At 42.5% G+C, this 13,811-nt stretch overlaps 1 protein-coding gene across 3 annotated transcripts in view; it reads right to left on the reverse strand.

Annotated features, from left to right (window-relative positions):
* The window catches only part of FARP1 (FERM, ARH/RhoGEF and pleckstrin domain protein 1), a 202,369-nt gene that overhangs the window by 3,139 nt on the left and 185,419 nt on the right, over nt 1-13,811 (reverse strand). For all 3 annotated transcript variants that reach the window (XM_042839169.1, XM_042839168.1, XM_042839167.1), the window contains exons 18-24: nt 11,446-11,683; nt 9,559-9,689; nt 7,393-7,461; nt 4,292-4,381; nt 3,395-3,477; nt 2,906-3,018; nt 2,290-2,453 (exon numbers count right to left, since the gene is read on the reverse strand). In XM_042839169.1, the coding sequence (XP_042695103.1) occupies nt 2,290-2,453; nt 2,906-3,018; nt 3,395-3,477; nt 4,292-4,381; nt 7,393-7,461; nt 9,559-9,689; nt 11,446-11,683 (888 nt within the window). The remainder of the gene's footprint in view (nt 1-2,289; nt 2,454-2,905; nt 3,019-3,394; nt 3,478-4,291; nt 4,382-7,392; nt 7,462-9,558; nt 9,690-11,445; nt 11,684-13,811) is intronic.

The following is a 13,811-nucleotide window of genomic DNA, read 5'->3' on the forward strand; positions in this document are numbered from 1 at the left end:
TGCCATCACTTTGGCAGTAAGCACAGGACCAGAAGTACCCATCACTCCTTAAGTGAGGGCTGGCCGCGGTTTAATCACCATAAGAAGAACGATCTGCTTTTAGCATATGTGGCCTTACCACAAGCGAAGATGTTCTGACCGAATGAATGGGTTTTTCTACCACTAAGCAGTACTCTGTAATACGTGTTTGTAGCTGGGTACTTCCACAAACTTCCAACTACTATGGTTGTATTTTTTAAATTGTGGTGGCCATCAATAATGTACTGGCAACCATCAGTCAGTCTCGTTACCTTCATCCGTGTTCTTTTCAAATGATAAATAGAACAATGGAAACAGAAAGGCTGACATGAATTTGGGATGCAAAGGAAAATCATGATGTACTTCAGCACCGCAGACAGAGGTCAAGCTCTCAGCACACAGCAAGTTAACACGGGAACTTGTCAAACACACCGACTATTCACCTTGTTCTGAGCTGGATTTGGGTATTTTACAGCAGGGAGGAGGAATACCAAGTATTTCACTATCATCAGGATCAAAACAACTGTTCACATAACAGCGCAGAAACTGATAATTTAATCTGTAATGCTTAATGCTCCGAGTCTGGTGGTCCCAATTCACCTACTAAAACTAAGTATTCACCAGCCTGGGGTGTGCATTAAGGCCTTTGCATCGGATAATGCCATGCTCTGCTGACACTGTGACCTAAGTTACAGGCACACTCCTTCATTTGCTGTTACCTCGTCACTCTGGAGGATATCATAAAAGGACAGGCTTTGCATTCGGTACCAGCAGATACATGAAATGGAAACAGGTCGCTGGTCACTGATCAGTCCAGCAGGTAGGGAAGTACAGTCACTGACAGAGAGAGGATCTTCTAACACGGGAGAGACAGAGAGGAGGGAGAGACACAGAGAAAATGAACGGTAATGCTGAAGTGAAAGGCACCGAGAGAATGATGTGAGCATGAGCGTGAGCTGCAGACACTGAGCAGCGGTGGAGCTGGAGATGCTTTCATAGAACAGTGAATGGCTCCAGTGTGTTCCATGGTCCTCACTGCTGTGCCTGCACTTGGCTGAGTCACGGGGAAGAACAAAACTGAAGAGCAATGAGCTCTGATGCTGAGTAGGGAGGTTTGCCTAAATTAACATTTCAACTGTTTGAACTAATTGTCAGCTAAAAATTATTCAATATCCGTTTATAACAAGTCCTATGCTTTAGGGAAAAATGTGAGACCTGGTTCCATGCTGAGCTCTTCCACCTTTGCAGGACTTAAGGGCAGAAAGAGCAGAAACTGCACCTGCACAGGAGCACCATGAGGCTCAGCAGTGTTTTCTTATAGGGAATCATTTTTTGGATAAAGTTTCAGCAACTCTTCTGCTAAAATCAGGGGCAGTTTCACAAACTGAACACTATCTGTCCTTAGCTCTGAGTCAGGGTGTCCCCTTCAGAGCAGTAAGGAGTTGGTACCTCTGGGCTGCCCGGGAGGAGAGGTCAATAGAGTTTTAAGGTCCCTTGCACCATCTCCATTAAGCACACACTCCCATGTGATGCTTTCACCTCTTCCACTGAGTGCACACTTCCACATGATGAGAACCATGACAAAGCAGTCTGAGGTCCCTGCGGTGTCCCTCTGGTGCAGGAGGGACACCCACACACCTCAGCCTGAAACCAACAGGGCCCTAAGAGTCTTTCCTTTCACTATGGGGGAAATCCAACTGTGGCTCTCATTCACTGAGCGCTGGGTTAAGGAACGTGTATCAGATGGACACAGCTGTGATCAGGGAAACAAGAAGGTATTTATTTTGAGGTAAAAAATGCAAAAAAAACAAAAAGCAGATGAGACTGAGACTGAGCAATGAGAGAAGGTTCCAGAAAGGATGGCTGGGTAAAGAAACAGAAGTTAGTACTACATATAACCAGACCTGGCTGCAGCAGATAGAGACAATATCCTTTCAGCTCAAGCAATGACTTAATGCCTCTATAAGTGACAGCATTAAGGCCATTTGATCCGCTTTAAGTTTTAAAGACCATCAGCACTTTTTGGACAGTTCTTCCAGAAAATTACTGCTCTAATTGATTTTAAAAAGATGCACTAAGGCAGTGAAGCTGTGTGCCTGGACTGACGAACTCGTGCTGCCGTTTGAGGTACAGGAGCAGTTTAGCGGTGCGCCTGCAACGTCCCCGAGAGGAAACCAAGGAACACTGCACTTCTTTAAGGAGGAGCAAAAAGGAAATTGTCATTGGAGAGAGTGTCTGGAGCTGCAGCGCAGATGGTTCTGAGGCCGATACCTCCACAGCAATACTAAAGTCGATCATTGAAACGCTGGTATTTCTGTGCCAGCAGACGTGCACCGTAGTGTTGCCACGGTGTGGTGACTGACGCTCGAGTGAGGTGCGGGAGGCACTGAGGTCGTCCTCAGATTCCTGGTCTACAGTAGTTTCATCAGGAGACTCTATGAAATGCAGGGAGAAAGCATCTTTCTTCTTCTATGCAACAACATATGTAATCGGAAAAATTAAACAAATCAAATCTGGTCACAATGTGGTGAACCAGTACACTTTTAGAAACAGTTTTGCAGAGATGTTCACTAGGTTATTTTTACATCTTTCTGCCAAAGACCACCGTGTCTGGTTGGTGTTTTTAATGCCTTACAAGGACAGGCATTGCCCAAGTCTCGTAAAACACTTCCTGACATCATTATGCTCAAGTCACTTTTCTATTCAGTGAAACTTTCTGCTAGCACCAGTAAGAACATTACAGTGGCAGACACATAAATATACGCATCCCTCAACTTCAAATGCATTAACCTGACTTGTGGACAGCATATTTCACCACTATGCTTAGAAGCAGTCCCCAACTGTACCAACTGAAATTAACCAAACCTCCTCTCCAGCAGTTACTTACTGTTGTCAGGGGGGCTGCTGGCCAGCAGCTCGGGGGCAGGGTCGCTGCTTTTCTCTGCCAGGTCTATTGCCATCTGAATGTCCTCAATCCATTTGTCCATTTCAGCGCGGGTACTGACAATGAAAACTCAGGTTTTAATTACTCTCATCCAGGCTGAAAGCAAGCTTGAAGAAACAGTGCTAAGTTGAGCTTCCTTTTAATTCAAATAAACAAATAAAGACCTGAGAAGCTAATTGCTTTTCAAATAATTTAGCTTTGGTTCTGCCTTGCACAACTGCCACTCTATTTTGTCTCATTTGCTTTTTTATTTTTTGTTTTGGCTTTCTGTGGCTTTGCGGAAGAATATGCCTTGGAATTGTTTTAGGAGCAAATCCCAACAAAACAACATCTACTGGCTCACCTACCTGTCCCACTCCACAGTGGGAAAACCACAGAGAAGGACAGTTTACAGTTCAACAGTAACTACGTAGGCTGTCTCCATCAAATTACCTTGCTGCAATGATTATGGACTGCTGCTGACCTCGCAATGTTAGACAATGAGGAACCCCCCATTCCTCTTCACTGTCTTCAATCTGAGAGAGAAAAATCAAAATACAATCAGAATGTAGCAAGTAATTACTACTTAAGCTGGAACGGTGAACTGAGCAAACTCTTACCACTGGGGGGCAGCAAGAGGTGTCGAGAGAAAATAGTTACCTGTGGTATTGATTATCTAACAGTATGAAGTACATACAAGAACATGAGAAGCTCCAGGGAAAACACATGGGGAAACTGAAGTTTTGAAACTAGAAAAAAAATATTTTCTAAATCATACTGCAAGAAGGGGTAGTGCTAACTAGGTGCTACTGAGCTTACACTGCCTATCTGCAAGGAGAACTGCAAAAGGGCTCTGAATGACGCACTGCTGCCTGCAGTCTCCCACTACCTCAGCTCTAAGATACGTGGACAGAAATGTTAGGAAATAATTTTTCCACAGAAATGAAATCATTGCTAATGATAATTTGCCTCCAACAGTGTGCCTATGAGCAATTGGTGATTAATTACTGGAAAGAACCATGGTTCAATTTGTGATTTAAAAAAATAAAGGTCCAACCTCACAAAAATTATTCTGCATTACGAGGAAGCTGTCCCCCCATACGTCCTTTTTCATTTTTGCCATGCAACAACCTTTGCACAGAAGGTTTCAAGACCACATGCTGAACCCAGCACAGACCCACCAAGCACTGTGCTTTGCCTCTGCTGAAACCGTAGAACAAACCCACAACTTCTCTAAACCTGAGAACAACCCCTTGCTACTGCTCTCACTCCACAAGCAATGGAGCAAGCAATTAAGATGGGACCTTAAATGACCAAGTAAGCAAGAATACAAGCTCTTACAATACTTACTGTCATGCCATACAGTGGCAGATGCCCATGGACTTTAAACTGATTTGATGCTGTCAGGCCTCTACTTGTGTACAATAAAATATCATTAAACTAAAAAGCAAGAAAAACCATTATTATTATTAGAACTACGTAAACATACACGTAGAAAAAATAATAATCAAAATAGTAAATACCAGAAAACTAATGAGTACTGGCAGTCCTAATGCATGAATCCAAAATCATAGAATGGCCCGGGTTGGAAGGGACCTCAAGGATCATCAGGTTCCAATTCCACTGCCACATGCAGGGCCACCAACCTCCAGATCTGGTACTAGACCAGGCTGCCCAGGGCCCCATCCAACCTGGCCTTGAACACCTCTTGAACATCCACAACCTCTCTGGGCAGTCTGTGCCAGCACCTCACCCCTCTCTGTGAAGAACTTCCCCCTGACATATAAACTAAACCGTCCCTCCTTGAGCTTAAAAACATTCTCCCTTATCCTATCACTATCTATCGGAATAAAATGTTGATTCCCCTCCTTTTTATTATCTCCTTTTAAATACTGAAAGGCTGCAATGAGGTCTCCTCACAGCCATCTCTTCTCCAAGCTGAACAAGCCGAGCTCCCTCAGCCTGCCTTCACAAGAGAGGTGCTCCAGCCCTCTGATCATCTTAGTGGCCCTCCTCTGGACCCGCTCTAAGAGCTCCATGTCCATCCTGTACCGGGGGCCCCAGGCCTGGACGCAGTACTGCAGATGGGATCTCATGAGGGCAGAGTAGAGAGGGACAATCACCTCCCTGCCCCTGCTGGCCAGCCCTCTTCTGATGGAGCCCAGGATACCATTGGCCTTCCAAAGTGCAGGAGCAGACTGCTGGCTCATGTTCAGTTTTTCATCCACCAAAACCCCCAGGTCCTTCTCTGCAGGGCTACCCTCAAGGAGCTCTTCTCCCATTCTGTATATGTATCTGGAGTTACTCCAACCCAAATGCAGAACCTTGCACTTTGCTATGTTGAACCTCATGAGGTTCATGTGGGCCAACCTTTCGAGTTGAGGTCCTTCTGGATGGCTTCACTTCCTTCTAATGTGTCAACCTTACCACTCAGCTTGGTGTCACTGGCAAATTTGCTGAGGGTACACTCAAGCCCATCACCGATGTCATTGATAATATTGTTATAATATAATATATGTTATATATAATATAATATAATATTGTTATAATAATAATATAAGTTGAAGAGTAAATACTGGCTTCCACACTATCCCCGTATTACCTGTTGCTATCCCTGCCTTCCTTCCCAGCTAATCTCAGGCATATTCTGATAATTTTTCATTTCACGTCTTCTAATATTTAATTTCTTTTTAATCTCTGGGTCAAAACTAACAAGGCACAGCAGTAAAAGCAAATAAAACATTTCACACTCTGCAGCACTGTGAAGTAGAGGAAGATCAGCCTGTTTCATCACTGTTTTTTTTTTTCTGATTTGTGTGGGAAGATAAGAAAGCGTGGCCTCAAGAGAGAGATGTCTAACCTTATTCTTTAGTTGGCTACCTCACACTCCACATATTCAGAAAGAAGCTGCGAAACCTGCTTCAAAGTAGATGACTTTAGGCAATTATCAAATGTTGAGCTGCATTATGTTGTGTGCTGTTATCATACAAGTGGTCAGTCATCACTGGCCATGGTTAAAAGAGGTTCTTCTCAAACATTACAGATGCATCAAGAAAATAATTCATTGTCGTAGAAAGCATAACTCTCACTACAGTGCTGTACAACCCAACAGCAATAATTCATGAAGTGATACAGACTGGCCACTAGAGGGGGATTTAATTTTGCCAATAATTACACACGAAGCTGGAGTCACAGAATATTGATTCGGGTTTTTATCTCCAAAAAAGATTCTGGTGATTAAGGCAGATGAAAGACTTCTTTGACAGTGTGGGTAACTGCCAAAAACTAAGACTGACTTAAGAGTCGTGTCTTGATCTATTAACATTTTATACAATATCAAGGAATCATTTGGTAAGAACAACAGTGGTATGCAAGAAAATAAGCAGCGCATTCACTAGGCTCCCATTCTGTTGCCTTTAAAGCTAGAGCAAAATCCCACCAAGATAAAACTGCTGGTTTTTTGTTGTGCTCATTTGAGAGAGTAAATATTGAATGTTTCATAAAATCTAGCATGCTTACAAGTTTTTCTGGACACAGTCTTCCCCTTCTGCCCACAAGAAGCCAAGGAAGAGTTTTCCTCTTCTGCTGCACTTACGCTTTCATATTCTGCCCCATACCCCTGGACTGTAAAATCCACTAACTCTACTGGGCATCCCAATCCTCCCGCATCAATGGCTGAGTCACAGCAGTGCTGGGTTCCTGGGAACAAGTCAGTTTCCAGAAGAGAAGGGAGGAGACACCATCCTGAAAATGGGGTGAGGAAAAATGTCTCTGAAAGAGTGGTGAGGGACTGGAAGGGACTGGGCCACCCAGGGAAGTAGTGGAGTAACTGTGCCTGGTGGTGTCCAAGACATGTGTAGATGTAAGTACAGAGAAACATGGTTTAGTGGGCAGTATTGGTGGTAGATGGAGAGTTGGACTAGATGATCTTAGAGGTCTTTTCCAGCCTTAATGATTGTATTCTATTCTATGATCCTTCCTAGTGCAGGAATTTCTCAATCTATCTCCAGGTAAATGGGCTGGAACTGGACGGTTTGTGGAGAAACGTGGCTCTGTAATGTGTCCTGAGAGCATTATGGGGATTATTTTTTACAACACCAGGAGTTACCTTTCATCTTCTTTTTGGGATATGTTCACTAACCTTGGTGCCACTTTCTTTTTTTTTTAATGACTCCGCTTTTATTTAAGACCATGTTGCTAGGAAGTATTATTTTAACATGGTATTCACAGTGGCATATGAAAATAACAGTGTTACCTTTGTAAGAAGCAGTCACAAAGAGAATATTGGTTTTGGACAGGAACATGTTCTTAACAACCAGTGAGGTCACGTATTATGTTGATAAACGACCATTAAAAAATACTGTAAATCACATTCAAGTTTAACAGTTTGCTTAATAGTTGCCTATAGTTACATTTCAACATATAAATAAAAAAAATGCCTTCTTGCTTACCAGGAAAAACATGCGTTGCTGTAAACCTTTTCCAGACAACTTACTAAGGCTGCCCAGTCTAATGAACTCCTGTAGGAAGGAAATACAAAACAAATAGGCTTTTTTTTTTTTTTTTGCAAAAATGTTTATGATTTATTAATATGCAAAATTAAACATGACTACTTGATGAACAAATCAATGTCAGCAGCATAAAAAGAGGGAAATTGGTCTGGCAGCACGTGTTAAACTAGTGCAGGCTCCGTGAAGTTATACAGTGCATTCAGATCAAATTGTTAAGTAATGTTTAGGGGTTAAAGTAGAGGAAGAATAGCCCAATCTCAATTTTCAAAGGTCTGGGATTACCTGGGTTTGTTGTGAACTGTAATGTAACCCACCTTCCCATGCATCTGAAACCCATCAAAACATCATTTTTCAGTCACTCCCTCCAGCCAAGAGATTTATATTTATTTATTACAGTCTTCTGAGGGTTGTTTTACTCCTATTGTGCATGTAAAAGGCAGATAAAGCCCCAGAATCGCCTGCAGCTTAGCAACAAACTGGCTCTTGAAGATTAATCTATTCCGAGAGATGCTCCTTAGCCTTAAGGTTGCTCTGATGTGTCCAGTCTATCTTAAGTGAAAGTTACTTTAAGTAGAGGTGCCTAGAGAATGTTGTCCCTTCTATCACAGTAAGCTCATGGTGCCAGAGAGACCACTGGAAGCCTTTACTGACCACCAAAGCATACTAAACACAATCACTGTTTACGTTGTTATACCTAATGGTCACCAACGGCCTCAGCTTCACCACAGCCAAGCACTGCACGAGCTCACAGAAGAGCTGTGGGTCACTGCCATCTGCAAGCAGAACTGACTGTGGGATGCTTTACCACCCAGCACAGGAACCAGGATGGCAGCAACAGGCTGGGGCACTGTAAGGACAGTGGCTCCCTGAAGCCGTGTTGAGGACAGCTGATCACTGGCCTGGCAAGCATTTCTCCTCAGAGACATGGCATGGGGCCTCCTCTGGGCAGCCCAGCCAACAGCAGCAGTGGCCCGGCAGCACTGCATCCAGCCTGGCCTGCATCTGGCCCAGCAGCACAAAGCCTGGAGAACAGCAACCCACGGGCATCTGCCAGAGCCTGCTAGCCAAAATACCTGTGTGCAGCTCCCTTAAGTACGTAAATTCTTACATAAACACGAGCACAGGTGTGCCATGAGCAGCCTCTTGTATAACCCCACAGTAGCACAAGGCAAGGAAATGGCACTGTGAGCAGATCTCAGGCCACAGGGTGCCTTAAAGCACTGCTGCATTTGCAATTCAACACAAAACTCACTTGGTTTTTTTCCATCTATTTCACAAAATGCATGAGGGGCAAGAACAGACTAGCAACGCATTTTCTGTTGTCGCAAGTCGTGTTTCTGTGTATTACACAGAGAAGTCAGGGGAGTGGGGAGAAAAGCACTTTGACAACAGACAACTCTCAAGCTCGAATGCACAGATATATGTACACAGAAAAGCAGAAAAGGCTACAAATTCTGCAGAGGGCCACTTATACTGAAATAAGCCTCTGTTTTGAAAACAATACAGCAGGAAAAATGGAAGCGACGACCGTATTTTTATAACACAATTAAAAGTGTTTACTTAAGGCAACACTGTCTCAAAAATCATCGCCTAACATTACATGTAGACTAAAGAGACTGCTTGTCCTCAGGGTCATGAGTTTCAGAGCCAGGCATCGTGACCAGGCTGAAGGTCCTCCAGCACAAATGTCTTGCTTCTCTTTAATCTGCTATGCTTTAGCACTGATGATTGGGTAGAGAAAAAAAAAGAGAGAGAAAAAAGGGCAGAAAGAAACGAGGAAATGCTCAAGCTCTGAATGCTGTGATAAATATTACATTTTTACTGCCTCCTGTAATAGACATTTGGAATTGCCTACAGCCATCCAAATCTATATATAAGATACCCTAATAAAATCTGTAAAAAGATAATAAAGATGATAGCTTCTTCCTGCTTTGAAGACTGCTGTTTTCTACGGTATTATTATGTTTACATACAACAGTTTTTGGTGAGAGAAAAATGTTCATATGAGGAAAGGCAGTTTGACAGATGCTCCTAAGAACCAGATTTCTAAAATACATCTAATGCTTTGAAATGGCATCACACCTCAATCACCATCCTGCTACTTACCCTTCCTGGGATCACCAGATTGTCAATGCCTATCAAGTCTTTCTTGAGTTCATGCAGCTTCTGGAAGTTCTCCATCTTTATCATATTGCCATGGAGCTGTGCCACCATTTCAGTAATCTCAGCCAAAGCAGCTAGAGAAACAAAACCATAAAATGCTTTTTATAAATTTACAAAAAATATTTAAAAAGAAAGACTTCTCTCTGCAGAAAGCAACTCGTGAGCACCACTCATCCTTGGGATACCCTTTTCCTTCACAGTGTAAACCTACTCAGGCAGACTGAAAACCTTATAAACTCTGAGCATCATCGTGTTGAGTGTGGACAGTTGTATAGTAAAGATACAGACCATTTCTCCATCTGAAAGTTTGCTCTACTTCAGCTACAGAAACTAGGGATACACAAGTCAATTTACAGCATCACTGAAGAGGTTCTACTATCTAACTAACTTAGGGAATTAGGCACAAAATCACTTCATCACTTTATCTTTTCTGGGGGACCAGCTCACAGACTGGCTCCCAGCGCCATCATGTACATCAGCACAATCTGGATACATCCAAAAGGATAGGCTATTTTTAAATAAATGTTAAAAAAATTACAAGGAAGAAAAAACCTCTGTATCACTGACAAGGCACCTGGGGTTGCTGCCCCCACCCATGCTGGTTTCTCCCTCTTCTGTCCTGGGAGAAGTCACAGAATCACAAGTTTACTTCCAAGATCAGAAGTGAGCCAGTTATGACAATGCTTATAAAACAAGTGTGGGTCCCAACAGACCGAACTTTTCAAATCCCATTTTAAGCAGACGTTTTCCAGACTTTAGTATTTTGATGATTGTTCTATGGTTACTTTCCATATATATATATATGTATATACATGTAGATTGGCATGAACATGTCCTTCAATAGTTAACCCTGGAAACACAGAATAATCCAGTATCACTTCAGTAAATGATGACCTCTATAGTCTTTGGAAGTAAAGACCTTAACTTCTTGAGCTCTTTCAGGCAGTAGCTACATTTAGGCAAGCGTTTTTGTCACACAGACTACTGTGGCAGTTCTTATTACCACAGGTCAAGTTACCTCCATATTCTGTGCACTGCCTACATGGCTCTCCATGCACAGCAGCCAAGGGAATGCAGCCAGTCAGCTCAGCTAACACTGTGTAGCTGGGAGCGGCCACACTGAGCACAGCCCCCTGCCCACATCCTGCACTGAGTGGCAACCATGCAGGTAACAGTTATCTTCAAATGGAGACAGTACACAGTGGGATGGGACACCAGCATATACAAAGAGGAAAGCAAATTAAAAAAAAAAAAAAACAGTGACCTCAGACTACAGGAGGAAAATTTATTCACATTTAGAATAAACACCACCATCAAAAAACCACCCCAATACGTTGGCAGCTTTGAGTTCCTGAAACAAATCGTGGAAGTTGTAATAGAACAAAGTGTCCACCTGGAAAAATAATATTCTCCTTAAGACTGTGTTAAGACACAACAACAAGCAGCCATGTGGGGTCAGATCAAGGGTTCACCTGAGCCAATACTCTCTGTTACCAGCAGATATCTAGGGAAAGCTGACAATAAAATTAGCACATCTGGCATATCCTCCATGTTCTCTCCCAACTATTTTCAGCTTAAGGGACTTCCTGAACTGCATGTCTTTTCTGTGTACTTAATAACCCCCAGCAGATTTCTCTTCCAAGTGTTTGTCCACAGTGTGCCATAATGTGTATACAAGTGCAACTCTAATCCTACTGTTTCTGGTCTTCTGAGTGATTGATTTCGCAACTCAATCCTGTTTTAATTAGGCTGTAAGACAAAAAAAATTGTTTGTACATGCATCTCCAACATTTCCCAGCTCTGGGAATTGATGTCTTATGCCTTGCTTACCTCTTGAATCCCTGAAATCTGTGTGGTTTGGTGGGTAATGTTTGCAAAGCCTCTCCATTATCTGCTTGTAGTGCATAAGTCTGTGTAAAGGTCTGAGCAGGAAGGTATTGAGAGGCAAGTAGCAAACTTTCTGTAGCTCGAAGTCCCTGCAAAAGGTCTCCAGCTTGCGAGAGTTCTTGATTCCATTCTCCAACTCAGTTAAAATCTCATCGTGCTTCCACAGGTGAATCGTCAGTTGCTTAATAGCCACAAAGAAAGAAAAAGCATATGGTAGAGCTATTAGCAAACACTGAGATGTGACTCACAACCGTTCACCCACACCTATACCAGAAAAAAATCTATCACAGCCACTGGGATTTTGCAAACAAAATCACTGTGCAGCACAGTGGCTCTGATATGTATCTGAAAAGAAGAAATATCATGACTAGTGTGAAGTACATCCCTCATGCCCTCTGCATTCCCCATAAGACAAAGCACATGAGTGAACAGAGCTAACTGTCTCACATCAATGAGAAATCCAAAGGCAAAGAGATGACACGAACACAGCTCATACAAGCAGGAGCAACAGAGAGAGACAGCATGGACACAGCAGCAGGAAACAAAATTGGATTTCATAGAGGATGCAGGTATTTAGGTGCGGCATCTCTTTGGTGCCTCTGAAAAACTGAGAGACAGGCAACTGGATCTCTAGCTTCTGTACCCCTATTATTGATGAGAAATTGTATCTCCTGGGATTCTGAACAAAACATACTGGAGTTGGCAGCAGAAATGGCTAAGTCAGAATGCTCCATCCTTGCCTTACGTCCTCTACTGCTTAGTGCAGTTCATAACATGATCTCACTGGCAGCGGTAGTTATGCATCAGTGAGTGACTGAAGTTTGCAAGGAATACACAATTCCACTTAGATTACAGTACCACAGACTCTGCTGGGTCCCATCTAAAACAATTTAGCAGTTTTTTGGCTTTTTTTTTTTTTTTTTTTTTCTCTAACCAAGTAACACAAGGGTTTTGTTTGTACTTTGCAAAAGGTAAATAGATTCCTCAGGCAGCACAGAGCTTCTCTGAGCAGCTAGATAAGGTTTTCCAACACTTGGTAGAATATCATCCAGCAACAAAACAAAATTAAATGGGTATCCTGAACAGACTTCAGAAAACAGTTGGGTTTAATCTAAAGCTCCTGATTCTTGACACATTTTCAATCAATTCCCTCTCCCTTTGATATGTGGTATCTTTCCCGGAAATATTGTATCTCTGCAGGCAAGCTGCTTCCCCCATACACTGTGTATTCACCCTAAAAGATACTGCAGATCCTCAGGACAACTTCAGAGGCTGCCCATTAGTTATTTGTTCCTGATTTTCCTCCTGTGCTAATTAAACAAGGATTGTCAGTTTTTGGGTGTTTTAACAGGGCTCATGATATAGATATAAAGATATAAAGATATAAAGATATAGAGTTTTAACTAACTGTATCACTTTCTAGGCAGTTCTTAAGGTCAAACTGGGTTTTGCCCCTTTATTCCACGTATCTGTGCTTATCAGTAATAGTTCTCAAAGCAAATGGAACAAAATCCTCTAATGGGAAAGAGAACAGTGAAGGTGAAAGCAAGCCAGTGGGTTTACATTACATTGTATAGAATCCTTAGACCAGTTGCAGAAGGACCAGATCAGACAACCAAGGACAACACTTAATACTACAAGGTACTAAAAGCAGAAAGACAATTTGTCAAAAGCTTCCTGTGGTTCCAAAAACTGTATAAAGGTGTGCCCCTTTTGAGAGGAGGGGTGGGGTGTAGGAAAGCCCCCTGTGTTTCTTCTGAGGCATCCGAGTTGTGCCTTGATGGGAAAAAGCTGCTCCTATTTTATTGGTGACAAAGCCGCCTGTGTGTCGGGGGCTGTAAATCAGGATTTCTGCGTTCCCTTTTACTCATTCTGTAATGACTTCCATGTCACTTAACCTCTCTGCACATCCGTCTGTCCTTCTTAACGCCAAGCTTTACATATACTGCTCACACACGTTCTTTGGCTTTAAGCTTTAAAGAACTGAGAACTAATTATTCTCATTCATTCAAAGATTTTTCATCTTACTTGGTGCTGTGGTGCACAAGTAGAAATTCTCAAAATCAAACCAGAACCCAGGTTAAGGTCAATGCTCCTGCAATATTTAAATACTTTTATTTGCATACACAAGTGGGAACAGTTGGCTTCTGAAGATCCTCTTCAGACGTACAAATTCTGATGTGTTACTTGCAAGAATAAAGAACTGGAAACTACATTCTCTTCAACCTCTGTGTTTATTGTTCCAGTAATTAAAGGGAGCTTATAAACAGGAGGGAAATCAACCTTTTACACAGGCAGATGGTGATAAT

The sequence above is a fragment of the Centrocercus urophasianus genome, unplaced genomic scaffold (assembly GCF_019232065.1).
Source record: "Centrocercus urophasianus isolate 14NV4802_14NV808 unplaced genomic scaffold, USGS_Curo_1.0 seq_9, whole genome shotgun sequence".
Lineage (NCBI taxonomy): Eukaryota > Metazoa > Chordata > Aves > Galliformes > Phasianidae > Centrocercus > Centrocercus urophasianus.